Raw genomic sequence first — 27,675 nt, forward strand, 5'->3', positions numbered from 1 at the left:
CTTCATTAACTGAGAGCTTCATGGCACTGGAGAGAAAAAGAAAAATCTGGAACATATTCTGTATGTTACGGGCTGGTATTTTTTCTCTTCTTGTCTCTATCCCACTTGGTATCTTTCTTTGTTTCCTCTGCTTTAGTTTTGATCTCTCCTGTCCTTCTGTTTCACAGGACATCACCGCCACACATTTCTAAATCCTGAGAGTGATGATGGAAGATATTATGAAGAAGTGACAGACGCTCTGTTGGTTTGAGGATTGTATCCGCTGAGCTTCAGATAACTGGGACTCCAGTCTGTCACAAACACAGACACACACAATCACGCTGTAACAAACAAAATGCAGATGACCATATCAACACAGCCAGAAACGAGAGAATGCCAATAAATGACATCAGACTAATAATATGGAGCTTCATAATATGTTGTGCTGTAGCAGAATACAAATCAATGCAATAACTCATATAAGCAATAATGTAGTAAACACAGACATGCACACTTGCAGTTAAGAGAGAAAAAAAGGATCAAAATTGTTGAAGCAGAATCAGAGACATCTTCATTTATTTATTTAAAGCGTTTTTCTTGCTTGCCAAAACCCGCCTACATCCCCCACAATGCAGCTCAACTAGAATTGCTCAGCTGTACAAAGACAGGTATATTATGCCAGTAGCAAGGTCTGTCCTAAACAACACTGACTCATGTGACATCACTTCAGGCAATTTATCAGATTTTGTACAGCTTCCTCTGAAGCAGCAAAAAGGCTTTATGCAACTTTTTCTTTAACATATGCAGTTGTACCTGTAAACAACCTTTAAACAGACTTTGATGTGTAAAATCAGTTTTCCTTTAAAGCATTTTAATACGTTTCTGTTTATTCACTAACACAGAACAAATGAATATGTGCATTAATATTGTATTTATGAAAACGGAATATTTCAGTATATCAATATTCATGTACTTCCATAAAAAATAAATAGTATTTTACTTTGTCCTTGTTTATTACCTGTCCAAACACAGTTTTGATTTCACTTATTTTCAAAGGAGGATTTGGTAGCACACAGGAAATCTCCAAGTACCTCTGAAATGGTGTGCACTGATGGAACTGATGCCTCAAATCTGGATGCAGTGTGTTCTCCTCTCCTGTATTTCCTGTCTCACTGGTACTGGTCGCTTCATTCACATTCAGTCTACACTTAATGTGTCTGCAGACAAGTTCAGTGACTCTGTGTATGTATTGAGCTGGGACATTTTCAGTTCTTTACCAGATGTTACAGATTATAGTGACTCAGACACATGTAATGTAAAAGTAAGAAGCCCCAGTGGAAATCAAACCAATAAGGTGCCCACACAGTAGCAAACATAGCATCAGTGTAAGCAAATATAAAGATACAATAGATTGCTGTTTGATCATAAACAAAGACATTTCTAGAGAGACTTTCCTGCCTATCACAAACACATTATAAATGCATTCATGCCTTTAAATTATTTAAATACAACTTAAAATGACGCTCAGCTGTCACCATCAGCTCATTTAACAGAACCTTCTCTATAAAAACTGGGACAACTGTGTTTCAGTTTGTTTTAATTCATTCAGGACAAACATTTTTCCAGTTTAAAGACACAACCGGACATGACATTTTTCCACAATTGATTTCAGATGTCTTGGTCACTTGCGTGCACACTTTCTATTGCATTCTTAGAGAAAATGACATGCTGTATTTGTTGTGAGCAAGTGTCTGCACAGTAAGTTGTAGAGAAGTGGAAATAAATGTATCTCCAAGGTTAAACCACAAAACCCTAACCCAACCGCAACAATCCTCTGTAAATGAAAACCAGGCATAATGACTCATTGTTGGGACGGGAACACTGTGAATCATATTAAGTGGAAACAAAAAAATTGATTTTCCAGTAAAGGCCTTCATGAAAATAAATGTTATATTCTATGTCACAAAATAGCCTCCTGATCTCCATGGATTCACATACAGAGTCAATAAAACAGGACAATCATATTTCCAAATACATGACAACTTATTGTTAGCTCAAACACTCAAAACAGCCAGTGTTTACATTTTTCAGATGTTCATGTTTCACTGATAAGAACCTTTTGTAGCTATGTAAAAAAAAAAAAGGACATGCTCTAAGGAAGTATTTTAAAGCCCTCTTTGAATAAAAATAGTTTTATAAAACTATAGCTCCAAAATTGTTAATGATGTAACAAAGTCTTTATTCAAACATATAATCTGCCATAAACATTCCACCATTACTGTACTGTTTTCTCTACATTTTTACTATTTCTAACAGTATTAGCAAATTCTCTGTAACTTGAACTACTAAACTAATAACCCCAGACTGACTTATATGTAAGAATCTTATAGGCACCTTTCATATAACGCTTTACATACAAACAAAAAGTTGTTAGTTATTGTAGCAATGATAACTCAGTCCATGGTGTCTGATTATGTGACTCAAAAGAAAGTAGATAATATAAAGCAGTGTCTGAAGACAGAGCCTTGGGGTACCCCTTGGTTGACAAAGTTGGATTTAGTGTCCCCTGTTTGTACAGATTGCTTTCTATCAGCAAGTTAAGACCGGAACCAAGAAAAGGGGGTGTATGAGTAGGATGCTATGGCAGACAGTGCCAAATGTGGCCGAGAGTTCAAGTTGATCGTACATGTTAGCAAGATCTGAATCAGCTGCAATGAGGAAGTTCTTTTACTGTGACAGATCAAGTGGATGACATTTTTCTTGTTGGGCTTTGGACATGTGGGGGTCAGATAAAGCAGTCTAGTAAAGATAGGAAATGACCAACAAATACCAGCACACAATATACTTTTTGGTCCAGATGCGCTGCAGCCATTTTCCTGAAGGTAAGTGGTTGAACAGTCCATTGGAGGAATTTTGACCTATGAATTAAAGTGTTACCTATAAAGACAAACTTCATGTAAGAAATAGAGTTTCCTGCTGGGGTAGAATTTTAAAATCAATAATTACAGCGTACAACACCACAAAACTGTACCCTATGTATTTGGGTAATGGCAATATGTAATGGAAATATCAATACGTCACGAAAGTATGACTAGATCAGAAAACATGAGGGCGTTATGCAGAACAATGACATATTTTGTCGTTTATTTTAAATGAGTGTCATCTGGTGGAAGCTTTAAATAAAGAGAGAGATACTGATCTACACAGCATGCCTTTAATTAAAAAATAGGTCTGGACAGGCTATAAGAAATACGAAACATGTGGACTCAACCATGCTGTTTTTTTTTCTCTCTTTACAGTAAATGAGGCTCAACAACAGGGGCGAGAGAGGAGCTGTATCTCCGCCCCTGGGGAAACGTGCAATGTGTGGTGAGAGAGAGAGAGAGAGAGAGAGAGAGAGAGAGAGAGAGAGAGAGAGAGAGAGAGAGAGAGAGAGAGAGAGAGAGAGAGAGAGAGAGAGAGAGAGAGACCAGGGGTGTGTGCAAGACAGAGGGTGTGTGAGTTAGTGTGTGAACACTTATTTAGTTTCTCACCAAACGTCGCTGACTGCACTCTTGTCTTGGTCGGTGGCGAAAGCAGAGGCTCAGAAAGCAGACTGAGAACAACAGTGGAAGCGGAGAGTCCGAGAAGAAGCTGAAACTTCCCCGCAGACGCTCCTGCGCAGGTTGGTTACATCTCTATGATGTTCCTATAAGACTGATAAGATACTCGTGTAGGGACTCAGTTTCATCAGTAGGCAGTAACACTGTTGTAGCTTTTGGTTTTTGGAATATAACTTACTGTTTTGCTGTCATATTTGCAAATGCATGAAGCATCTTCACTCATCTTCCTCCATTCATCAGTTTTCATAAAACCCACAGACCCTGATGATGGTGTTACTGTGTTATAGCGCGTTTTCCACAAGTACAGGCACTTGCATCGATAACAGTGGTCAAACCGGAGCAATCGGTTCATCCTGCATCAGTTTAATTAGAGACACTTGTTGTCTATGGCGTTGCTCTTATTCTGTAAACGGAAGCATTAAGTGATTAGTATCAGCCTGTTGTCCAGTTCTGTCCATGCATGAAGGCGGTGATGTTCAAGTCCTGCAAAGGTATGACTGCAGCTAAGATGAAAACAAAAGGGGGACACACACGTGACATTGGGGCAGATTCCTCTGATCCATGCACAAGTTTAGTGATAATTATTTCCATGTGTGAGGATGCGAATGATTCAGTGTCATTCAGAGTTATTCATGTTCTCTGTAATGATTCAGCTTTCATATGCAGCTGAAATGAGCCATAATTCACAGTGCAGAATTGGCTACAGAGAAGGTACAGAGAAGGTAAAAAAATCAATTAAGAACCAGCCTTTTTATTTGCGGGTTGCTTTTGTTGGTCAACATGCTGTAAATGATGTTTGAAATGACATTAGATAGGTAGGATGTTTCAAGGAAGAAGCGCGATCAAGCTTTTCCGTAATGATCACCGACGTGCAGGCACAGTTTACTCATCAATGATCAATTAGCATTAAGCTTACAAGGTGTCAGGTCACTAAACCTGAAAGACGAAACCCGATCATATTTCTCAGGAAACTGCTTCACACCGGGGCTATTTTTACTATCAGCGTTACACACACACACACACACACACACACACACACACACACACACACACACACACACACACACACACACACACACACACACACACACACACACTTTCACCTTCTTTGTAATGCTGCACATACCATTGACACTATTTAGATACATTGCATCAGGATCCTGTCGGACCTGATGAGAGAAAGAGAGAGAGAGTTGGGGGGGGGGGGGGGGGGGGGGGGGCAGAAGTGTAACGAACTGGAGGGACAGGTATTTTAAATAATAATAATATTCATCAGCTCAGTGTTTGCATGCTGTCTGCACAGGTGTGCGCGCGAGAATACATTTGCGCGTGCGAGTGTTGATGATTGGAATATATATTTTTAAAAACTATTATTTTTATTTGATTGTTAAACGTTATATCATCATCATTTGTTTTTTATTTTTTATTTTTTATTTTACATCATATTTTTTTAATTTGTCACGATCTACATTGCAAAAACATGATTTTCTTTAATGGCTGTGCAGTTAGTGTCGGTTATAATGCGCAAACCATTTGTTGTTGTTTATTGTTCCTCATAGGCTACAAGCCACTGGTCATGCCAATAAAGCAAATTTGAATTCAAGAGGGAGAGAGAGAGAGAGAGAGAGAGAGAGAGACCTTGTTGAAAACAGCATATGGTCTCGTGACGTAACACCGCTCTGACAACATTGCTTGTGTGTGTGTGTGTGTGTGTGTGTGTGTGTGTGTGTGTGTGTGTGTGTGTGTGTGTGTGTGTGTGTGTGTGTGTGTGTGTGTGTGTGTGTGTGTGTGTGCAGCAGCAGCTCAGCATTAGGTCCGGGCCGGCATATCCTCAACTACATAACCTAACCATAAACAAACAACCTCAATAAGCTATGAACGCACTAACCACCGGCACCTGCCTGCTCGTCGCCGGCTTCAGCTGCTACCTCTACGGCAGCGATGTGTTGTTATCGCTGCTCCGTGTTTCTTTTGCAGACTCCTCCATGCCCGAGCCAAGCGCTGCTCCGCGGCAGAGCCCGCAGGGAGTCCCTTACACCGACCTACAGCACATCGTCAACGCCGACGGACTGCACCTGTTCTGCCGCTACTGGGAGCCCAAAGATGCACCAAGGTCAGTGGAGAACCGAGCGGGGAAAATAGCGGAAAAAATGTTTCTTTCACTCTCAGCTCACCCTCTGCGTGCGTGTGTGTATGTATGTGTCTGTGTGTATGTAACCAAAGAGGGAGCAGATGGGTTTTTATAATTTAGGCTATAAAGTGCTATTTAAAATGATTGTTTAGTAATCCCAATCACATGGTTGATTTCAGTCCTGGAGTCACATGACAACTTCGTTTCTTATGGGGCCCTGCATCTTAATGTTTAAGCATGTGTGTGTGTGCGCGTGTGTGTGAAAAGTGTATCATTGGCTCATATCCTGACTTAATTGCAAAACTGCCAGTGCTGATATTCAGAGTCAACACCAGTGTGCACAAATTCACACTTATTCACTTTTTTAAACAGCCGCCCAGGAGTCATATCAGCTCTGCAACTGGTCAAACAACTCTCCAATCATAACTCATTCTCTCCTCTATATTGTCACAGTAAAAACAATACCAGGAAGTTTGATATTTTAATAGATATTTTTTATCTTAATCTTAACATGGGGGGACTCATGATGAGGGGTACACTGACTGATGTAGCTTACTGTGGTAGGTCTGCAACTCCGTAACCCAACAGTAATAAATCCAGATGTAGAACAATGGCTTTGGTCCATGTTCATAACAATACATCATCCTCACATCCAGGGAGCTTATCATAAATCATGTTAAGGTCCTGGGCCTGACTCCTTATTTAACTAATCGGTTTGTTTCATCATATATGACACAAATACATCAAAAGGTTGATAAAAAACATAAAAACCAAATGAAATAAGTCTCTGGTAAGTCTGGACAGTTAAGTCTCATTCTGTGAACTAAGATCGTTAAAAACATAATTATGTTAATCTCCTCAGTGGCCGACCAGATGCACCAGTGTCTCATATTGGGCCATGACCCCATTAAAAAACAGACCCGGGAGCAGTTCATCCCACAAAACAGTTATCATATCAGACTCATTGTCATTGTCATAAAAAGTCAATTTCAATTAAGTTTGAGATGCTCTTGATACTCCACTACTGAGAACTTTTGATTAGCTTTTTAACTAAGAAGGGGGGTAACAATAGTGGACACTTTGGCCCTGGTTCAGGCCCCAGTTTATACAAATCTTAATATGTTCCATCCAGGACACACATGTACCACAGAGGGGCTCCTCTGTAGGCTACAGTATGTTTCTGCGGTCTGTGCTGCAGTGAAAAAGTAGACTTAGCATAATTTTGTGTGTTTGACTCTGTTTGCAGAGCAACCAGGAAAACAATAATCAAACAAAACCACAAACAGAAACCACAACAAGTTATCTCAGGCCACTCTTTACACAGAGCAGGTCTAGACTGTACATTTCTCAGCATTCCCCCACAAGCAAACACTTGGTTAAAGAGGCAAGGAAAAACTACCCTTTAACAGGAAGAAACCTCGAGCAGAAATGGGCTCTGGGTGCTTCTGCTTTCTCTTTCAACACAACCTTGACCGGTTGGGGAGAGAGGAGAGGGGGATGTCGAGAGAGCACAGCACAATGCAAGTTCCACATAGAGATCTTTAGTAATAATAATATGACCAGTAATAATCATAGTGGGTGTTGGTCAGGATCGTGGGGGCAGTATGGTTTGTTAGGACGATACAACACTTGCTATGTAATTTCAGCATCTGTCTCCTCTTAGCCATAAATATTTTTGTTTTTGAGGTTGTTCTCTGATTACTTTCTAAACCCCAGCAAACATCATCATAGTTCATTTGCACAATGTCCTGAGATCATGACTCATCAGGCATTCTGGTGTGACAGAGCTGTCTCCTGGCAAAAAAACAAGTCACACGCAGCATCCAGTCTGTAAATAAAAAGCCACTTCTGACACGTTTAATAGCGGTATTTTCCACAGTCTCCCGTTGGAGGCCCCTTGCTATGTCCTCCCTGCCCTCGGCACACATGTGGCTGTGGCAGGGTATGAAACAGAACACAGATGTCACACTTTAGACCCGATTACAAACAACATAGTTGCATGCTGTGTGAGATGTATGAACACGGAGATGTGACTGAAACAGAGACCCACGAAACATCTGGAGTCATGATATGACACACATACTAAGGCTTAGTAGTGACTTATTAACTGACACAGTGTCTGTGGCTCTGTGGGGTAACTACTCTATAAACCATAGACCATAGTTTGCAATAACGTGTTTACGTGTGTGTGCTTGTGTGTATTCTCTAGTCATCCTTGATTTATTCTGTATTTGTACATGCAAGTGCTTGTATACATACATACATGTGAGAAGTAAACCTTGAAGTGTTGTTTTTGTGTTAGTAGGTTGGATTGAATGTGTGTGATAGCTCTGCATTTGATCATAACAAACTCTAAAAGTGTTTCCTATCATTCCTGCCAATAGCATCAATAAACCAAACACAAAAATAGCGAATGTATTACCAGAACAGCTCTATCCCTCTGCAAAACATGCTTTTGAATGTATAAAAGGCTGAAACACTGGAGGCTTAATATAGCTTCTTATCCCTCTGTGTTGGAACTGTTTTAGAGCTGAGGCTTTGCATGGCTTATATAAGAGCTTTCTGACTGACGGCCAGCCAGTGACCATGCTAAAAATGCGTGCAGGCATGCAAGAGTCTTTGAAACGCTGTGTATTGTGATGTTTATATTGCTCGACCTAAATAGGTTGTTAAAAGCTGATATGATATTTATGTATTAGTGCTGCTGATGTCAGATATTTTGTGTATGCTGTTTACTTGAAAATGTGTTTGTATACATACCACTGCAGTTACTCTTTCACAGGACCCACTGAAACCCAGACTAATGACATTCTTTAAGCTGAGCTAGCAGCTCCTGAGGTAGCTTTATTGGAGGTTTTATAAGCTGGTGAAACAGAAGCTATTTTGCAAAATCACACCCGCAACTCCAACATATCAGTGGGGGAGCTGCAAACCAACTGCACAGAGCTGAAAGCCAATATCAGAACAGTACATTCCAAAACCGATGTATTGGTCTTAATATGCTGTCATCTTTGTGTTACATGTTGACTAATTATTGCCATCTGAAGCATTTAATGCAACATTTAAAATACACACAGGATGTTATCAGACTGTAAAACTGCTGAGAAAGTGTGACTTAAGGAGACACTCCAGCCTGTTGTCTATCATACAGCCTACACTTAACCATAGAAAGAAACACACCTCCCTGTTTCAACACAAATTGTCTGATATTTGCATGTTTCGCAGTAAGAGTTTTCAGTGTTCTGGTTGGATGGAGCCTCCAGACTTACAGCTACCCACTCACTGCAGGAGTCAGATTAGTAATTCAACACAACGTGACACAGCGTGTCAGGACCAAATTCATAAAGTCTTGGGCTTTGCACTGTAGATGCAGCTTAGCCAGAAGCGTATAATAGAAGTATTTAGGTTTAAACATGGTTATTGTCATTGTTAGGAATAGATGTTACAAGAAATACAAGTTCTTAGCACTACATCTCTCAAATGCTCTAATTGATGGAAATATTAATAGATTTTTAGGTTGTTTCTGAAAACAGCTTCTATTAAGAGCTTTTATCTTTTTATTTTTTGTGATAATGTCACATGAACCAGTAGAGTAGCAGCTGCTGCATTGATAAGCTTTGACAATCAAAGAAAACTTCAGAGAAGAGATTTGCGGTTTGGCAGTTTATTCAAACAGCAGTCCCGTAGCCAAAACCAAAAAGCTTTGCAGTGATGTATAGTTATGGATTGAATGTATTTTGTTATGATAATGTATCATAACAAAGTGTCTTTGGTTGTAAGTGGTTATTGCTATAGGTTGTAAGTGATGTGGTTAGTAAGGATTTAAAAAAGTCTGCAACTCTCAATGATGTGTATTTTTTTTAAATATTTAACAGTCTGGCAAATACATTATCATTGCTGCTATTTTCTACTAGTTTCTTCCTCTTCCACTTTTTGTACTTCTACTTCTTCCTCGCCATAACATGCCATCATCATCAACACAGCTAAAGGTGTCATGTGATGTGCTGTATCCATGGTGATTGGCAGCCGTTGGAGCAGGTCTATATTTATTGACTCAACAGTCTTCACCAGTAGGCCAAACAGTTTGTTGCACAAGATGTTTGTTCAGTACAAAGCGGAAATTAAGCAGACCAGTTAATGATAAATCCCACGCTGAGCGGATGGAAAATACACCACCCATGTTCTGTCTGACCTTTGTGTAAAAAATGCCAGGGGGGTGGATGACTGTGGTTCATGGTTACTGTGCAGGGAAGTACCAACAGTCAGCTAGTTTTTTTGCTCTGTCAATTATTTTAACAGAAATCCAACTGTCAGCTATCCAATATTATTTCAGAAAACATGTATCTTTGGTTTAATAGTAAACTGTAAATACAAAAGAAAGAGGAAAAAAAGTAATTTGGGAATCAATAAATCTGTAGCTGGTGAATCAAAACTTCCCAAAGACCATGAGGGCCACTTTTCTGCTGTTAATTAACTGTTACATAATATTCAAAATCTGATTATATATAGATGAGAAAACAGTGCATTAACAGCAGGTTGATGGATTTTAAAAAACAACTCAGTGGCGTACTTTGTGCTGTAGCTGTACTAACAAAGACGATTATTTAGGACAAATATCGACAGGGCGTAAGTCTAAATGTCTTACAAGGACAGTGATGACATCAACAGAGGGCACTGTGTGAACTTAGCTTGAATAACTGATATATTGAGAGTGCAAAAACATTGGCACAACCTTCCCTGTATTGAATTGTGTTGCTAAACTCACTTTTTGGACAGTTTAGGCCTAAGATGCATCAGAGGTCTCCTTTCATCCTCTTTCAAAAGTAGAATTTTAATAACTGTGAAACTGGAAATTTTTAACTTGAAATTTGAATATGTATATAGACTCAACAGTTTTCATGTATTACAGGGTTTTTATAGAATGAGCATGAAATTGTTGGCAGATAAGGAAACTATTTCTGTTGCCTGGTAAATGTTACTCCTTTATAGAAATCTGCCATATGTAGATTGAAGATGTCAAAGATAGCAGCATTTTTTACATTATTTACTTTTTTCATACAGCAGTAAAACTTGCAAAAATGTGCTCATACATCACCATCTTTATTATAAATATATTCTGGCGGGATGACAATGAGATAGGGGTCAAAGGTCACAGACGTCCCCCCGCCCCCCTCTTTCACTATAACCAGGAAGTAGGTGAAAGGTGCCGGGGGTGGAGGGATGCAGGAGAAGGGCAGCAACAATGATTGACAGAACTGGGGCTTTGAACCCACATGAGGACCAGCGAACCAGCCATACCTGTGTTTAAATAAAGAACATTTGTACACAGCTGACAGTCATAAACACACACAGCTTGTGTAAATGGGTCATGCTGTTATCGGTGTATTTGCTGATGGTGTCTGGATGAGTTTTCCTTTCCTGATCGTGCTTCTGCTGTCAGACTATTTAATTTCCCTGCTGCTTGCTGCCACTTTTAGGCTTGTCAGTGGAGGATACTTTGCAATGATAAAAGCTTATAATGGCTTCCTTCATGATTGTGCCGCAGGGGATATTTTGGCTGAGTAATGCTGCGCATAAAATATTGGGGCCACTTATTTCCATAAAATTCATTGAGTAGGTGATTCAAGGTGCCAGCTGTAACCACTTACTGTTAGTTAATATGAAAAAGAGATAAAGAAGAACTGTTTCAGAGTCAGCTTTTAATTTTCTGCTCGTATTCACAGTGAACGATTAATATTTTAACAATACATTTATATTCCTGCACCAGCAACAGTCTGGAATAAGCTAGGACATGGTTTGTGCAAATGGGAGTGTAAATAATTCTTTATGATTTCCATTAATTAAACTGATTTCTTCTGCTGAACAGATGTGTCAAATATGACGATATATTCAAGTAGATTTGATGATGCCAATGTGAAAGGTGGTATGTTGTAACAGTACTATAAGTGGTAATAAGATAGATGGAAGTAAAATACAGAACATACAAAGCTACAAAGGAAGAAAATGTGCAAAAAAGTTGGATTTAAAAGAAGGAAAGATAATAGCCGTATTAACTTTCTTGAAATATGTTCCTGAAATACGCAATTACTAAAAAGCATTAGAAGATTAAAAGAGGCCAAAAACACTACAGATTCATGTGTTTTCTCTGTATGCCAGTAGAAAGTTTGAATGTATGTCATTTGCATTCTGTCCACTGAAGAAAGTGAACAATGGGTTCGTGACGACATGTAAACTGAGTCAACACACTGTTCCTCTCAGTTCAGTTTTGCATTGCATGATAAGTGTGAACTATCAGGGAAGTATAAAACCTGCTTTACATTAATACTTGTTCACGTGACTGCTGTCAGAAGTACTCCAACATTGAGTTGCCTGTTAAATGTTTCACAACAGATGTCAGATGAGTGTCATAATTTGTTTGGCAGTTGCATCATAAATTAAATGTCCTTGAGCTCCAATGTATTGAGACTGCATTTTGCAAAGAAGAAAGAAACCTGCTCTTTGTATTTTAGATTAACTGAGTTTCACGGAGGCCTTTCACTGGACACTGAAATATTTTCAACACTGTTTCTCATCAGTTAAGCCTTTGTAAATCACTGGAGGAAACTTTCCTGCTGTGGCTGCCTGCTGCCTGTCTGCCTCCAATTCTCTCCACACAGCAGTTTCTTCTGCCTTTCTCTTGTGAGGTTCTTTTCTGCACGGCACACACTCTTACACTTTCTTTAACAACTCCCCCATTTCTTGCTTTCTTTTGCCCTACCGGTTTGCTGCACTTCCTCCTTCTATTGGACTACATCTCGTTTTCTATGTGTCACTTTGTTCCTGTTTGTCATATCAGAGCCAGATCAGACTTATTTCCAAGTAAGTTTATTGTGTTGGTGTGCAATAGTATTTCATAACAATCAAAAAATAGAAGGTAAGAGAAAAAACAAGGAGGGTGTTAAACAGGATTGAAATGTGAATTAAGTGGAATGCAAAGAGTGCAATCAATCTTTCATGTCCAATTTCATTGTTAATACTAAACACAATTACATGGAGCAGTGCAATATGCATTACTGTATATCCTAAAAATATGTATTTATTTGGAAGTACAGATGCTGTACTTCCACTTCTCTGCTGTCGTCATGCATTTTGAAATTCAGCAAGCTGGTCATGATGTTTCTTAAATGTTGGTTTTAAAGTCTTAAACAGTTCCTAAATTTGGCTTTTCAAAAGCCACTGATGTCCCGTTTCCTCTCTCCTCTCTTTCTTCTCTTCTCTTTTCCTTTCATCTTTGCCTCTATATTTTTATACCCCTATAACTGTATATTGACTGAGTCAGCAGCACTTAACATCACTGATGTGGTCTCGTACACACATACAAACGTGCACACACAAACTGTAAATCACATCTTTTGGGCAGCTCTTCAAAGAAAGCTCAGCAATTTGTGGTTCTTTTTCTCCTAAGCTCACTTGTACAGTGATACACGTAAGATTCACGTAAGCAGTCTAAGTCTATTAATCAGATTAACAGGCCAGTGTTCGGTCATTCTAATCTGACCACCAGTGTTAATTACACACTACAGTTTATATATATTATATTAAACATTGAACATTTAACAGATTTAAATGTCAACATTTTAGTAAACAGTTGAAAGTTTGATGTGGCTTTGAGTGAACTATTTTTATAACCAATGTAACACTGTGTTAGTGTTTATGTATATCCAGAGAACCGCACAGTAGTTAATCAGGAGGAACACACAGGTGTTTTCAGTTATTCAGCCTGGTTAAACCTGGGGTCTGGGGTTGTTATAAGCCTTATTTATAGCGGACATATTTAACTTGACGAAGCAGGAAAAGCACAGGTGTTACTAATAACATTAACGATGGCTCTGTTTTAATCAAGTGTCCCAGTGAGCCATGACAGTGTGACAGTGAGCTAGCATGCACAACACCAGGACCCTGAAACTGAAGCAGCTAAATAGAATTCAGCCTTCATTCACTTTATAATTCATAACTGTGCTTTTCCTGCTGTCATGCTGCCTTTACATGCCAGCAGAGTCGTGATGCTGCGTTCACCAGACACTTCAAGATGTAGATTGCTGCTTGTTGCTTCGTCAGGGTGTTGCCGAATGCTACATGCTTAGCTATTGTAGCATGCTCCTTCTCAAAAACGTACACGTTTCAGATGCTGGTATAAAGATAGTTAAGACATACAACACACATAGCAAGATACGTTAGGTATAACATAATTGTCTCTTTTTTGGTGACTAGACAAACATGTATTTTGAGAATTAAGTAGCTGTATTAGAAAGTTAAAGAAACCATGTAAACATGATTACTGTTTTAAATCTTTTCTAGATGTGAATTTACTCACTGGATGGATAATTCTACTACTGCTGAGCTCTTAGCTACCAAAATATCATTTCATTTGTTAAATTATGGTTAACATAGTTACACTTTAGAGGGACTTTAATTGTGGATACACATGTTTTTTTTTCTTTTGGAGAACTAGCCCACCTTAGCTTCCAGGCTATTTTCTGTTATATCTTTACATTCCACACCATTGTTTGCTTGTACCTCTGGTGATTGTATCTGTCATGCCAGGTTGTTCCTGTGAGCATTAGCTGAATGCTTAAAATGTCGAACCTAATGTAAAATACCCAGTTTAAGGTGCATAACTGAAAGCAGTTGGCAGGTTTGTGAGTTCCTAAATAATCTTTGAGTAGCCAGTCAGCTTGGCATTAAGGGGGATTAGGGTTTTGGCTTTGTTTTGGGGCTGTGGTTGTTTAGAATAGCTCAGAGCAAAGCCAGAGGGAGAACTAAACTCTCCCTCTTGCTCTCTCTCTCTCTCTCTCTCTCAGTGTTTTAATAAGGCTGGTCATAAGCCATGTTGTTCCAGCAACTGAAACGGTGTGGGAGACAAGTGGGTCTCTAGTTCCCATGAGAGATGAGAGATAAAGATGGGCATAGGGAATAAAGATAATGAGAAAGAGAGATGGAAAGCCTCTTTTCTTACTGGAGTTTAAGTGCTTTAGCAGAATGCACAAAATAGTCAATACATTTTTTAACGGAGGATAATCATGCAAGTAATAACACAAAGTTAGCCTTTGAGGGTAAGAGAAGATTAGCTGTGTAGCTGCTCCCACTTCCTATTTTGTTTAAGCAGAATATATCTTATGCTAAAACTAGCAGATCAACAAAAAAAAATTCACTTTGGTAATTGCTCAAATTTTCAGTTATTAGATTTCTGGTTTTTGGACTGTGAGTTGGAAAAAAGTCATTTTAAGATGCCACCTTGGGATTTGGAAAAGTATGATGGACATTTTTTAAATATGTACAGACTAAACAATCGCTTGATCAATCAAAAGAATAGCCCAAAGATTGATCAATACTTAAAATAATCATTAGTTGCAGTCCTGTATACAGCATTTCTGCACAATATACAGGCAAAGACACTTTTTCGAAGGTGTTGGGATATTTGTACGTCTTTTACTGCACAAAGCCTCTTTGCCTTCAAATGGAAGCTAGTGTCAGCCTCACTTAACCAGCTCTACAAGAATTTAGTCTAGAAAACATACACTAGGAAACAACTGAGTCTGACAGCAAGAAGCCAAGCCAGTCATGGAAGTGGGGAAAGTGTTGCAAATGATGATGTCACTCACAAACTCTTTAACCTTTTGAAACTTGTGAGCAATTATTCAAATGAGTTGGTGTTCAAGATACTGCAACAGCATGGCTTGTTTGTAGCCTGAAGCAACAGATTTCAGTGGAGTGTTTAAAAGACATTTGACATTTTCATAGCTGCTATATTAAAATGCCTTTTTACGGAGCTGTCTCCAAGGGAGTAGTGCATTTGTCCAATCAAGTAAAGGAAGAGTTCATATTGACGTCTAAGTAAAGGGGGAAAGTGTCAAAATGTCATAGCCTATTGAAGTAACACTTCAAGTCCAAATACCTTTGGAGCCTTACCAGACCATTTTTAGTAAAGTGGAAATAGTGGGCCGGCTTTGCACGGCTGAGCCAACACACTGTTGATGCCTGAATGTTGTCACTGGTCTGTAGATGCCTGTAGCTGAATGAATGCAGACATCTATTAATATGCGATTTCTGGGTAATTAAGTCCTTGAAACCTTCAAAAAAAAATACAGACTTTATATCTCCTACTGGTAGCTGTCACCAGATGTATTGCATTTGGTGTCATTTTTCTCTAGATGTTTTGGCAAGTCAGACGTACTGGCATTTAAAACCAAATTTGACAAGAGTTGGAAAGATGGAGCAAAAACTGAGCAAGAAGAACGAGAGATTAGCAAGAAGAATAAAGATGGATGGAAAGATAGCAAATTACAAATGCCACATTACAACTGCAGTTTTCAGCGGAGTGTGCAGCCTGTTGTTCACTGTACAGTCGTCTCTACAATGAACCCAGATTAGCCCCATTAATCTCCTGCTGCCCCTCGGCATGTGTGTTAAAAACTATTATACCCATACAAAGACAGCCATTCACACACACACTGTACTGTAGCACACACATGCACATGCATGCACACACACACACTTGATCTGTGCCATTGCCAACAAGTGCAGAGGAAGTCTGAGCCTGAGGCGATGGCTTTCTATAAGGAGGAAGAGAGTGAATGAAATCAGAGTAATTCGCTAATGAACCTGGTGAACAGCTACTGTTATTCTGCTCATCCTTACCCGCCCTCCCCGCACCCTCCCACACCCTCCATGCACTCACTTTCTGCCTGTTTCACTTTGTTCTTTTCCTGTGTTGCTCAATACATTGGGGCAAATTGTCTGCTGCTGCTGATTGAATCTCTCACAGGCTTCTCAGCACTGCAGCTACTTAGAGAAAGAACACTGGAGTGTTTCAGAGCTTCTCCACTGCTTAATATGCACTGATAGAAAAGGCAAAACCTTAAAAAACCTTGTCTCGGAGCTGGTTTTGAACCTTTTGCATTAAACCCTAATGCAAAAGGTACTTCTTTCTGAGGAACTAAGAAGTTAAACTCACATTTTCCATCATACAACCATAAATGCTTTGCTAATTTCTGTACGTGGATTTAATAGGTGAAATTAACAAGAGATTATTCTGTTAGCCTTTACATAAATCTACTTATGTAATCTACTAAAAAAAGACTACTTCTGACACTTGCTGGTTTTAGCTTTGTCTATGAAATTATAAGAAATGTGTGACAAATCAACAGTCTCATTTGTTTAGGTGTCTTAAGGTAACGGCAGACAAAGACTTAATTGTCCAAGTGGCCAACCTGGCTGTCATCATAAATTGAAAGAAAGAACCCAATTCTTGGAATGTTGTAACTTGTAAATTTCCCTTCTGGGGATCAATAAAGTCTTAACTTGTAGCCTATCACTTATATTATCATGATTGCAATACGAATCCTTATCATAGCATTGTATCTACAAAAGTATCTGGTAGTAATAGTAATGTAACCAAATCCGATGATGACTGATCTGTAACAAACATTATATAACATTAAAAAATACGATATGATGAGCTTAAAATATCCATATCTGTTTCGTAATGCTGCATAAAGACTGCTTTTACTTAACCTCGGAGGAGATAGTCAAGACACTCAAAAAAACATTGAAAATCTAAAAATCATCTGCAAACATTCAGATGTTTGCAAGTACAAAATTGGTACAGTACGTCTCTGTCAGCAGGGTTGAGGCAAACAAAAATTGGGCGATGAAACACAAAAACACAGCTACTCTACGTCAGGAAACCCAGCCCCCGGAAAAAAAAGCCACACCATGCTATTTATCTGAGAAATGAATTCCCAGCACATTTTGCTGCATAATTTCCTCATCAACAAAATGCTTCCGCCTTAAACCAGCAGGAAAAGTTTAAGATACTCAATCAGAAGTGTTTATTTCCATGCAGCCCACTTAAGTGAATATATTATGAATCACTTAAAAAAAAAAAACATTTTAATGGAAACTTAACTGCTGCTGTTCTGAAGAAATATTTTTATATCTTTGTGCTCAGTATTTTAGATAAACCAAACCATAATTTCCATGAGTCAGATAATTGAATATTCCATGAAAAGAGAGCAGGAATGCCAGGGATGTTCTGTGTATTCACGGTCATTTTGTGTTTTACTGGATTCCCTCAATGTCTGTTTTGAGTCAGGTGAGCAGGGATGTGATGAGGCAGATAGACCGACAGATGGATGATAACTGCTATCTCTGAAAACACAGACTGTCTTGCGCTCCTTCCCTGCCTTTTTCTGCCAATCTACTTTTTTTTCTACCACCCTTTCTCTTTATCTCATTCCTCACACATAAACACACATGCAGTTGAAGAAAAGCAGTAATGTACAGATACTGTATGTTTTACTTGTTGAACATAAATGCACACACAAAAAACTCGAAAACAGCTTAAACTGCAGACAGTGAGGCATTTTCAGATTATGTTCACATTGGATGTTCACAAACATTTCTGCTTTAAGCTCCTCTCTCCACCTCCGTCTCCCAGCCCCCATCCTTGTTTCTTTCACGTCCAAACAAAGTCCCTGCGCTGAGGGAAAGAAATGTGCAAGATTTACTTCAACCAAAATAGTTTGTTGAGCAAAGATGCACAACATTCCCATGAAGAAAAATGCAAACATTTGCTGTTTGTTTGTGTGTGTGTGTGTGTGTGTGTGTGTGTGTTTGTGTGTGTGTGTGTGTGTGTGTGTGTGTGTGTGTGTGTGTGTGTGTGTGTGTGTGTGTGTGTGTGTGTGTGTGTGTGTGTCTGGTCTGTAATAGACTACTTTTGGGGACAAATTTCACACCTCAAGCCAGTGAATTGGAGATGGCATATCTAATTTTGGGACAATAGCTGTGTCCCCAATTGGGAAAAGGCTGACTTTTGGGTCAGTAGTTCAGGTTAGGATTCGGTAAGCTGTGGTGATGGTGAGGGTTAGGATAAGTCTCTATAAAATGAATGTAAGTCTATGTAATGTCCCCAAAAGTGACCATAGTCTGAAAAGTGTGTGTGTGTGTGTGTGTGTGTGTGTGTGTGTGTGTGTGTGTGTGTGTGTGTGTGTGTGTGTGTGTGTGTGTGTGTGTGTGTGTGTGTGTGTGTGTGTGTGTCTGTCAGTAAAAGATATACAGAGTGAAAGAGGCCAAGTGCAGGTCTAACTTTATGAATGCTTTTGTCTCTTCCTCTCCTCTCAGGGCTCTGGTGTTCATTGCTCATGGGGCTGGGGAGCATTGTGGGCCGTACGATGAGATCGCACAGAGACTGAAGGAACTGTCCTTGCTGGTATTTGCACACGACCACGGTGAGTCACAAACACACTCATGTTACACTACTTTAATTCATGCATACATTTACACCTACTGTTCTGAAGAACACCTACACTCATGTTAATCAGCAGCTCACATACTCAATAGCTTGTGCATATCTTCAAAGAAAACTCTTCACTCCCACCTCTCTCGCTGATAACAATCTTCATTAATTTTTGAGTGAACTAAGCTCGTTCGATTGGGCTAGAACATTTCTCTATTGTTCTGCCACACTGTCAAAGAAAACATTGTGTTTGCAAAGTGACACTTCTGGCTCTGTTCCAGTTTCAGTGAAACTCTCTCCTGCTGGTTCTGAGCTCAGAGCAGAGACAAACCAGTCACACAGTTAGGCTTTCAGCTGATTCTAAAGACCAGGATGAATAACCGTGAGCAGGCTCAGTATCTCTCTCAAGGTCACATTAAGTCAAGTTTAATTGTATAGCTCCAATATCATACAGTGTCTCAGTGTATCAGTTAATACAATTTACAAAACCTGATCATGCTTCACTGCTTCCAGTTTTTCCCAGCAACGTGCTTTGAACATAAAATGAGAAAGTAATGGAAGTAAAATGGAAAGTAATAGAAAAAAATAGTTATTTTGTTAGTAGATAGTAATTAGGTGTTGTTTGTTATAGTTCTTTCATTAATGTTACACAACAGTGTTAGCACATGAGTTACTTTTGTTGAACAGAAAGTTGGATAAAGGTAGAATATGGAGTGATAACCGACCAGTCTGATTTGCGTAGAGGTGTGTGTGGTTATTTTGCAGAAGCCTGGTGTTCATTTCAGGTGATTTAATGGAGCACTAGAGCGGCACTTCTCAGAGGCTGCAGGTTCATCAGCATATCAGTCAGCCCAATGTTGTATTTAGTGTTCTGATTATGATTAGATTTAAAGGTCCATCATCTCAGAGTAGGCTTAGACATTATCGCTGTGACCTCGATACTTGCCTTAGATGTTACCACAAGACCTGAAAGTGGGAAGACTAAGCCTCGTTCCCCCTGTTCCAGTGCCAGTGGCTCAGAGGCCTCACTCTGTTGATGTACTGGGCAGTAATGTGACTGTGCAGCAGGAAAAGAACAGACTGTGTGTTCAATAAACTCTTCTACACACCAACAAGGAGAGAGAGAGAAGAGGAGAAGACAAAGAAACAAAGTCTCAACTGCAAATTTGGAAATATTTACAGAGGGAGAGATCTCAATAGAGAGCTAACAGAGCTTGCAGAGAAGAGAGTGAATGATGTTGTGAGGCTGCTCACACAGGAGCAGTTTGTTCAGTGACTCCGAGTAAAATGTCACACTGTTAAATGGAAAATACTGAACTGGAGCGAGTCCCTGTAGATGATAGTTATTCATCACTCTCTCAAATGTAACACACACACATCGCCCTGGGCAGCTTCTGATACGCTTCAGTGGGTGAGATCTTTCGCTTATTCTTTTTCTATCACACTTTCTTCTGTCTCTAATGTATTTTTTTCTTATTATACGACTTTCAGGGCTTTTTCATTTGCACCCTACACAGACCGGAAGTTTCACCCATCTGGCACACACTGTATTTATTAACCAGTCAACATTATGTGCAGAACAACCTCCAAATGTGGCATAGTGGCCAAAAACAAAACTTCCTGCTGACACACACAAATTATATTTTCATTTTATGGAATACTGAAAATGTGTGCAGCACTCAGAATGTACACTGATACATCTCTTTTTCAGTCTCTTTTTTCAGTATTATTAAAACAAAAATGAGAGTTTATAGAGAAGAACTGATTGTCAACTTGATAAGAGACTTGATGAAAAACAGCTTCTGCTATTTATCCACGAATACTGACATTATTTTACGATCACGCAATGGAGAAATATTCATAGTAGGTTAATATGTGAGAGGCAGAGCAGTAGACCTTACCTGCCTAATGCTGTTTGTGAATCTTAAGTAATGTTTGTCTCTTCATCCCATTACAGGAAAATAAAGGAATTCTGACATTTAAGTAGATCAGTGCTTAAAAAGTCTGAGTTCATCAGTCTCAGCAAGTATTATTTTCCACTACAACTCTGACTGGATTAGAGTAGCTTCCCCAAGAGGTCATCACAAGGAAAATGTTCATTTTGGTTTGAGTTTATTTATACCATCACTTTTTGTACATCAGTCACTCAATTTGCAGTAATATTACAAAAATACCATATGACCACATAAGAGACTCCTGTGGCAGTGACTCCACACGTCTGAAGTGTGTGTGGTGCAGATCTAGTCAAGATTCACAAAAACATCCATTTATAGCTGAAACAGTCAGTTACTGTAATTAATGTCTGTCTACAGTAAATTCATCAACAACAGTTTGATAATGAGACATTTATTAAACAAAAATGACAAACACATTTCTAGTTTTAGATTCTCAAATATAAAGATTTGTCAATTATTTAATTTATTTATTAATATAAATATTATTAATTGAATATTAAAGGGGTCTTTAGACTGTTCCTCAGACAAAATAAGAAATTTGAAGATGTCATTGTGGGCTTGAGGAAATTGCAATGTGGATTTTATCACAATTTTCTGCTAAACAATCAATCAATCAATCAAAACATTATGTAGAGAGTAATCAATCATGGAAATAATTGCTGCCCAACTATAATTCTTCATCATCACTTCAGATACCCCCAAAAAACACCTTCAGATTTTCTTAGATCTTATACTACACTGTTCTGGTTATGACTTCAGTGAAATTTATCATGTACCTTCTTCTATTTGCTGTCACTCACATGCAATTTAATGTCATGGTCCACCTGTATGTAATATCACCCACAATCCATCTTAATCCTGCAGCAGAAAAGAGGAGTCTCCTGGGTTTTAAACATTTAAACATTGATAGACTTTGCATGTTTACTGTCAGCTTTGTAATCATTAACCCTAAAAAAAATTATCCAATGAACTAGATAGAAAAAATTATGTCAGGGCTGGTTTTCACCTGCTGCAGCTCATCAAAACACACAGCAGCAGATCTGTGTTCTGCTTGTGTGTGTGTGTGTGTCACTTATCTGAATGACTATGTGTGTGTGTGTGCATGTGTGTGTGTGTGTGTGTGTGTGTGTGAATAACAAAAGATGTGCATTCAGTGGAGTGTGAGGTCATTAAATTGACATGGTAAGGAAATGGTGTGCATCGATCTGAAGTTTGCAGTCCTCCATCACTCACTGCTGTTATGATTGGACATTTATCTCCACTCCCTGATAATCGCGTGACATATTGGATGAAGATATTCTCATATATACACATACTATATATTGATAAATACACACGTACACACGGAAGGTGTGAGCTGCACTTGCCGCGAATGTTTAGGAGCACACTGGTGTTATTGGTTCGATGGTCGCCATGGCAACCCGCCTCACCTCTCAGCCACTGCTGCAGAGAGCTTGTGGAGAACACTCAAACACACACACAATATATGTACGCATACACACATACATACTTTTCTCCTCTTATTCTGTCAATCAGATTAATTTTCCGTTTTTTCTTCTGTCTCAACTTTGCTTTCTCATTTTCTTTTTTTTCTCCCCCTCATTCTTCTTCTTTTCATCCTATTTTCTCTTACTTTCTCCTGTTGTGGTCCTCCATCCCTCTCTTCTTCCTCGTGCCAGGCTCATCCAGGCTTATCTCCCTCCTTTTTTCTCGTTTTTCTCACCAAAGACTTACCTGCTCTCTCCTATTTTCCCTCCTTCCTCCCGTTTGTGTTTCTCCATTGATCCTTCAGTCTCCCCCTTCCCTTCTCTCTCTTATCACCCCCGTCACATTTCTCCCCATTATCCCTCACCATTCATCCTTATTCACCTTATCCGCCAGTTTTTCCTTTTAGTCATGCTCATCACTTTCACTGTCTGTCTACTCATCCCCTCTTTAAGCCCCTACCTTTTTTCTCTTTTTGGATAAAAGATAAAGGATGCATCTGTTTGTATTTCACGTTTGAAAATCATTTCCACTGGGAGAGAAATGAATAGTTAATGTCTCTTATGCTCAAGGCAAAGCAGCAAAAAACAAAAAACAAAGACATAAGAATGTTTTTTGTAATACAGCCAAATATTGTAAAACAATATCCATCAGGAGCTCAGCTTTAAGAAAACTTGTTCTTGTCTACGTTTTTGTTGTCATGTTGTTTTTCTGTTTTGTAACACAGCTAGTTTCGTTCTTCCTACTGTTTTGGGTGTTATATTTGTTAGCCTAGAGTCTGCAAAGTAAGTACACCTTGTGAAAAAGAAGTGATCCATTTTTCACTCAAGGGTTGGAGTAGATAGGAGAGCTAACTTGGCGGAGAATGCTTTTATTGTTTTCTTTTAGGTGGCTGCAGCTGAACAAGTAGTTTTCTCACACCGCTCCTCTTCTTCTTCCTTTTTTTGCGTCCACAGTTGGCCATGGTCAGAGTGAAGGAGACAGGATGAACATCAAGGACTTTCAGGTTTACATCAGAGACTCCTTGCAGCACATTGACCTGATGAAGTCCCGCCACCCTGACCTGCCTGTCTTCATCGTGGGTCACTCAATGGTAGGACCATAATCTGTTTCAGCACCTGGAGTAATCCACACAGTATTTTGTTAATATTGACTGTTTTAATCATAAAACAGTATTTCAAATAATAACTCTGAAGGTAGTGACACTCTCTGTTTGTCCGCCCGTTTTGTTTGGTGTGAAATTACATAATGTGCTCCTCGTACAATGTGCTTGACACACTGAGCGAGACAGCTGCATCACTTTAAAGGGCGCAGGAATGAAAAAAAAACTACAATGTAACATTCAAATAAAAGCTATGGCACACACTCCTTTTTTAGTGTGATGCTTTCAAGTGGTTTTATGTCCCATAACAGTCCGCCATGAAAAACCTGAATGTGTCGTTCACAACTTGATAAACAGTAGAACAGTAGTATTATACAGTTTTTATACTATCAGGGACTCTCTTTCCAGTGCAGGGAAATACTTTGACACCCTTGTTGAACACATTACTTCTGAATGATCGAAAAATTCCACTTCTCATCTGGAGGAAAACATTTTCAGGGAAGTCGTTTTAAGTTTGCTCTTGCTTCCCTTTCACACGGTGACACACATTCTCCGCAGCTTGCTGCTGCAGCTGCTTCTGGTAGCTGAAAAACCTCCAACAGAGCAGTTTCAGGTTCAGTGACCTGCTCAAGGCCAATGAATGTACAGTATGTGTTGGGAGTGTGCTCGCTTTGCCCATCCAGTCCAGAAATCAGATCACTGACCTTCTGTGCCAATGACTGCATGCTGTTATTCACTTTTACACTCCATTTCTTTAATTTCTTAAGGAGAAAATAGTCATGTCATTAAAAGTCCATCAAAATTTTAGCCTTCCCACAAGTATTAAAATATGACGAGTGAAGCAGTTAGTGTTCTTTCTGCTTTTTCTTTATCCATGAGATTATTAATTATTTTCATTCATTTACTGTGGTATTGACCGTATGTGATATTTAGTGTGCAGCACACTGCTTTGTACAGTAGACCAGTATTTTAACATAGTATGCGAAACGATTAGAATATTTTATGAATTATTAAATAGCCATTTTAGAGAATGAGAAACGTTCATGAGCTAAATTGTTAAAAAAGCTGTTTGAACAACAAATCCTCCTAATAAAACAACCCTTTTGGAAGTTAAATTGGTTGTAAAATTCAGTGCAGTTATAAATTGGGTTTTGTGAAACCTTGGGACACACATTGACAGAAATGAAATGACGCCTGGACACAAAAAGCTTCAGGGGCAGCACGGGAACTATTTTAAGTGATCCGTTTATTCAGTTTCTCACAGAGCTGCATTCAACACTACAGCCTCTCACTGTTGTGCTCTGTGACCCACTAACTCTCAGTACAGCTAACACAACACAAAGAGTAGCGATTAGTTATATAATGAATGATTAGCCAGTGTTTGTAGGTCGAGTCAACTTGTTTCTGCTGGATGAACATGGTGCTCTCTGCAGGTGCTGTATTCATGCAGGACACACACATGTTTTTGTATGCATGCAGCTTTATCCAGAGTGCAACATGTTGTGTCATATACGATAGAAACTGACTTCACTGTCACAAAACGTGAAACAAACAATATGTGTCAGAACAGGCTGCAGTCAGCATCACCTGTGTAAGTCAAACACATTTCAGGCCAAACCCAAACATGCAGTTTTTAGACTTTTCACAGCATGTAGACTTGTTTCAAGCAGAGAACAGAGAGGAGGAACGCAAATTCATCAACTGAACTGTTTTTCTATGTGAAGCCTGCACTCTTGTTATCTCGCAGCACAGCAGGTATTTATTGAGCATGTTGGATTCAACAGAAAAAAGGGTTGTACAGCAGATATGAAGAGCTTTGTGGAAAAATGAGATACACACTGTTTGAATAAAAACAACAACATATACAATATTTGCTTGTTAAAGTCCCCTTCCACTCAAAAATGTGTTTTTGTGTCTCTGCATAATGAATGATGTGGGATAATTACATATTCATAAAGGAGTATATGTACTGTTAAGAAATTCTAAGTATGTGCAGGTAATTTAACTTTTTTTTGTGGAAAAAGCAAATCAGACACAAATTATTACTAAAAGCAGAGTATTTTTATAAGGAAAAAATACTTTTAAGGAAACGTTGACAGCAATAGTACATGAGTAGACATTTTTACAGACTGAATCCTCTAGAGACACTGTGTTTGACTTCAAGGTAACCTTTATTAGCACTTTCTATTATGGCATACTTTATAAAGTTGTAACTTATGGATTTAATATTGTAAATAAATAATTAATTAATGCTTTATAGCATTTTCAAATAAAAATCAAGCTTCTGCCTCCACAAACAAACGTCCTTGTAAAATATGTGAAAGTAACCAAAACGGACCCTGTTCTAATCTACTGAGCTCCACCATTTTACTGCAGATCTGATGGATTATTGTCATGGGAGAAACCTTTTTCATGACTCACTAACACTTGTATTTTCAGACCTAATGGCCTTGAGAAACCCATTTTGTTTAATAAATGACGGTGTCATCATATGTAACTGTAGAACTGATGACATATTATAAAGTGAGAAAAACCACAGGTGCTTATTATTGGATAGATCACATTGTTTAATGGTTTGTGAAAAGACCCTGCATTTGAATCTGTTTGCCATCATGATTAAAAACGTTTTTTCTATCCTCAGCCGCTGGCTTTAACCAAATATTATTTCATACTAAGAGACTGGAGCTTTTTGGCTGAGTGTTTTACATTAACAGCTTCCCCTTGTTCATGAAGTCATATTCAGTGCCGTCAGTTGGGCTTTTCAATGCTTTAAACAACACTCCATTTAATTCATGAGTCTGTTTTTGCAAACCTTTTATGCAGCAGCACTGTATATTTATATAAAGCACGAGAGTTCAAAACAATCCTAGACGCAAATAGTTCTGTGTAAATTAAACTGTGAGATCAAGACTGAATGTGTGTTTACTGATCAGAGACTGTAAATATTATAGCAGAGCTGGATCAAGTCAAGCTGGCACTTCCTTCCCTTCCTCATTTCCCCCCATCTTCTTCTTATTCCCTCTTCCCTCATTTCTAGTTTTTTCTGTCCATCCTCCATCTGTGTCACTTCATCACATACTTCTGTGTACTTCCATCATGTTTTCATTTCCCGTCTTCTCTTTTTCTTCACCAATTTCTGTTTTCTTTTTTCCATTTGTTTTACTTTTTTAAAAAAGAAATAATTTTCTTCCTTTTGTCTCATTTCGTCCTAGTTACTCTGAGCATTTCCTGTCGTTTCTAATTCATTTGATTTCCTTTCCTGTCCTCGCCTTTCCTTCGAAATAAATAAACACCAGACCTGGAGTTTGAGCTCTGTTGCTATGTTTTTGCAGGCTTCATTTCCCAGTTTCCCAGTGTTGTGACTCCTCATCCTGTTTCTATAAGCCTGTTCCTCTGCTTCTCCGTTTGTATAAATCTCTTTTTAACGGGACCGGGGTGACGCAAAAACTACAAAACAATGGAAACCACCTGTGGATTCTACAGTATGTGCAGACATGCTGCTCCAATGATAACATCCTGAGGAGACCGTACTCCGTCACTGTTAACAGTGACATAAAGAAAGATGTCCCTCTCCTCATACATCACCTGCACCACTGCTATGAGTTAGTTTGACCACATTTAAAAAAGATTTGTTGATTATTTGAAAGATTTCATATATGTAATGTACAGTATATGAGGGGCACTCTCTGCTAATTAGCCAGTTAATAAATGTTAGCAAAACATGCTAAGCAAGATACAATACATAGTAAACATTATAACTGCTAAACATTAGCACGGTCATCGTGATGATTTTAACATGCTCAGGTCAGCTCAAAGCACCGCTGGGCCTCACAGAGCCACAAGGATGACTGTTCACGCTTCGTCATTTTCTACTTGTATTAAGTGAATAATTATATAAGAGGTATAATTTAGAAAGCACTGCAGGCTGATGTGGAATGTTTAAGTGGTAATTTCAAGATTCAAAGAAAAGAGTCACGGTTCTCACAAAACACTTAAACATGGCTGAGTGTGAAATAATTTGAATTGAAAAAATACATGACATAATCTGCATTTCTGTATCAGATACACCACACTGACTGTCTCATAGTTTTCTCTGGTGTCTTACTTGGTTACGCAGTAATTCAAGCATTGGAACCGTTTTACAG

The 27,675-nt window shown here is 38.8% G+C and overlaps 2 protein-coding genes across 2 annotated transcripts in view; both read left to right on the top strand.

Moving 5' to 3' along the window:
* Positions 1–876, top strand: part of LOC133987906 (solute carrier family 26 member 6) — an 18,456-nt gene extending 17,580 nt beyond the window's left edge. Inside the window, exon 20 of the mRNA XM_062427390.1 lies at positions 168–876. Coding sequence (XP_062283374.1) covers positions 168–191 — 24 coding nt within the window. The 3' untranslated portion in view covers positions 192–876. The remainder of the gene's footprint in view (positions 1–167) is intronic.
* Positions 877–3,555: 2,679 nt separating this feature from the next.
* The window catches only part of mgll (monoglyceride lipase), a 31,017-nt gene continuing 6,897 nt past the window's right edge, over positions 3,556–27,675 (top strand). Inside the window, exons 1-4 of the mRNA XM_062427628.1 lie at positions 3,556–3,643; positions 5,559–5,694; positions 18,874–18,980; positions 23,385–23,521. Coding sequence (XP_062283612.1) covers positions 5,567–5,694; positions 18,874–18,980; positions 23,385–23,521 — 372 coding nt within the window. The 5' untranslated portion in view covers positions 3,556–3,643; positions 5,559–5,566. The remainder of the gene's footprint in view (positions 3,644–5,558; positions 5,695–18,873; positions 18,981–23,384; positions 23,522–27,675) is intronic.

Source organism: Scomber scombrus, chromosome 10 (genome assembly GCF_963691925.1).
Source record: "Scomber scombrus chromosome 10, fScoSco1.1, whole genome shotgun sequence".
Taxonomy (NCBI): Eukaryota; Metazoa; Chordata; class Actinopteri; order Scombriformes; family Scombridae; genus Scomber; species Scomber scombrus.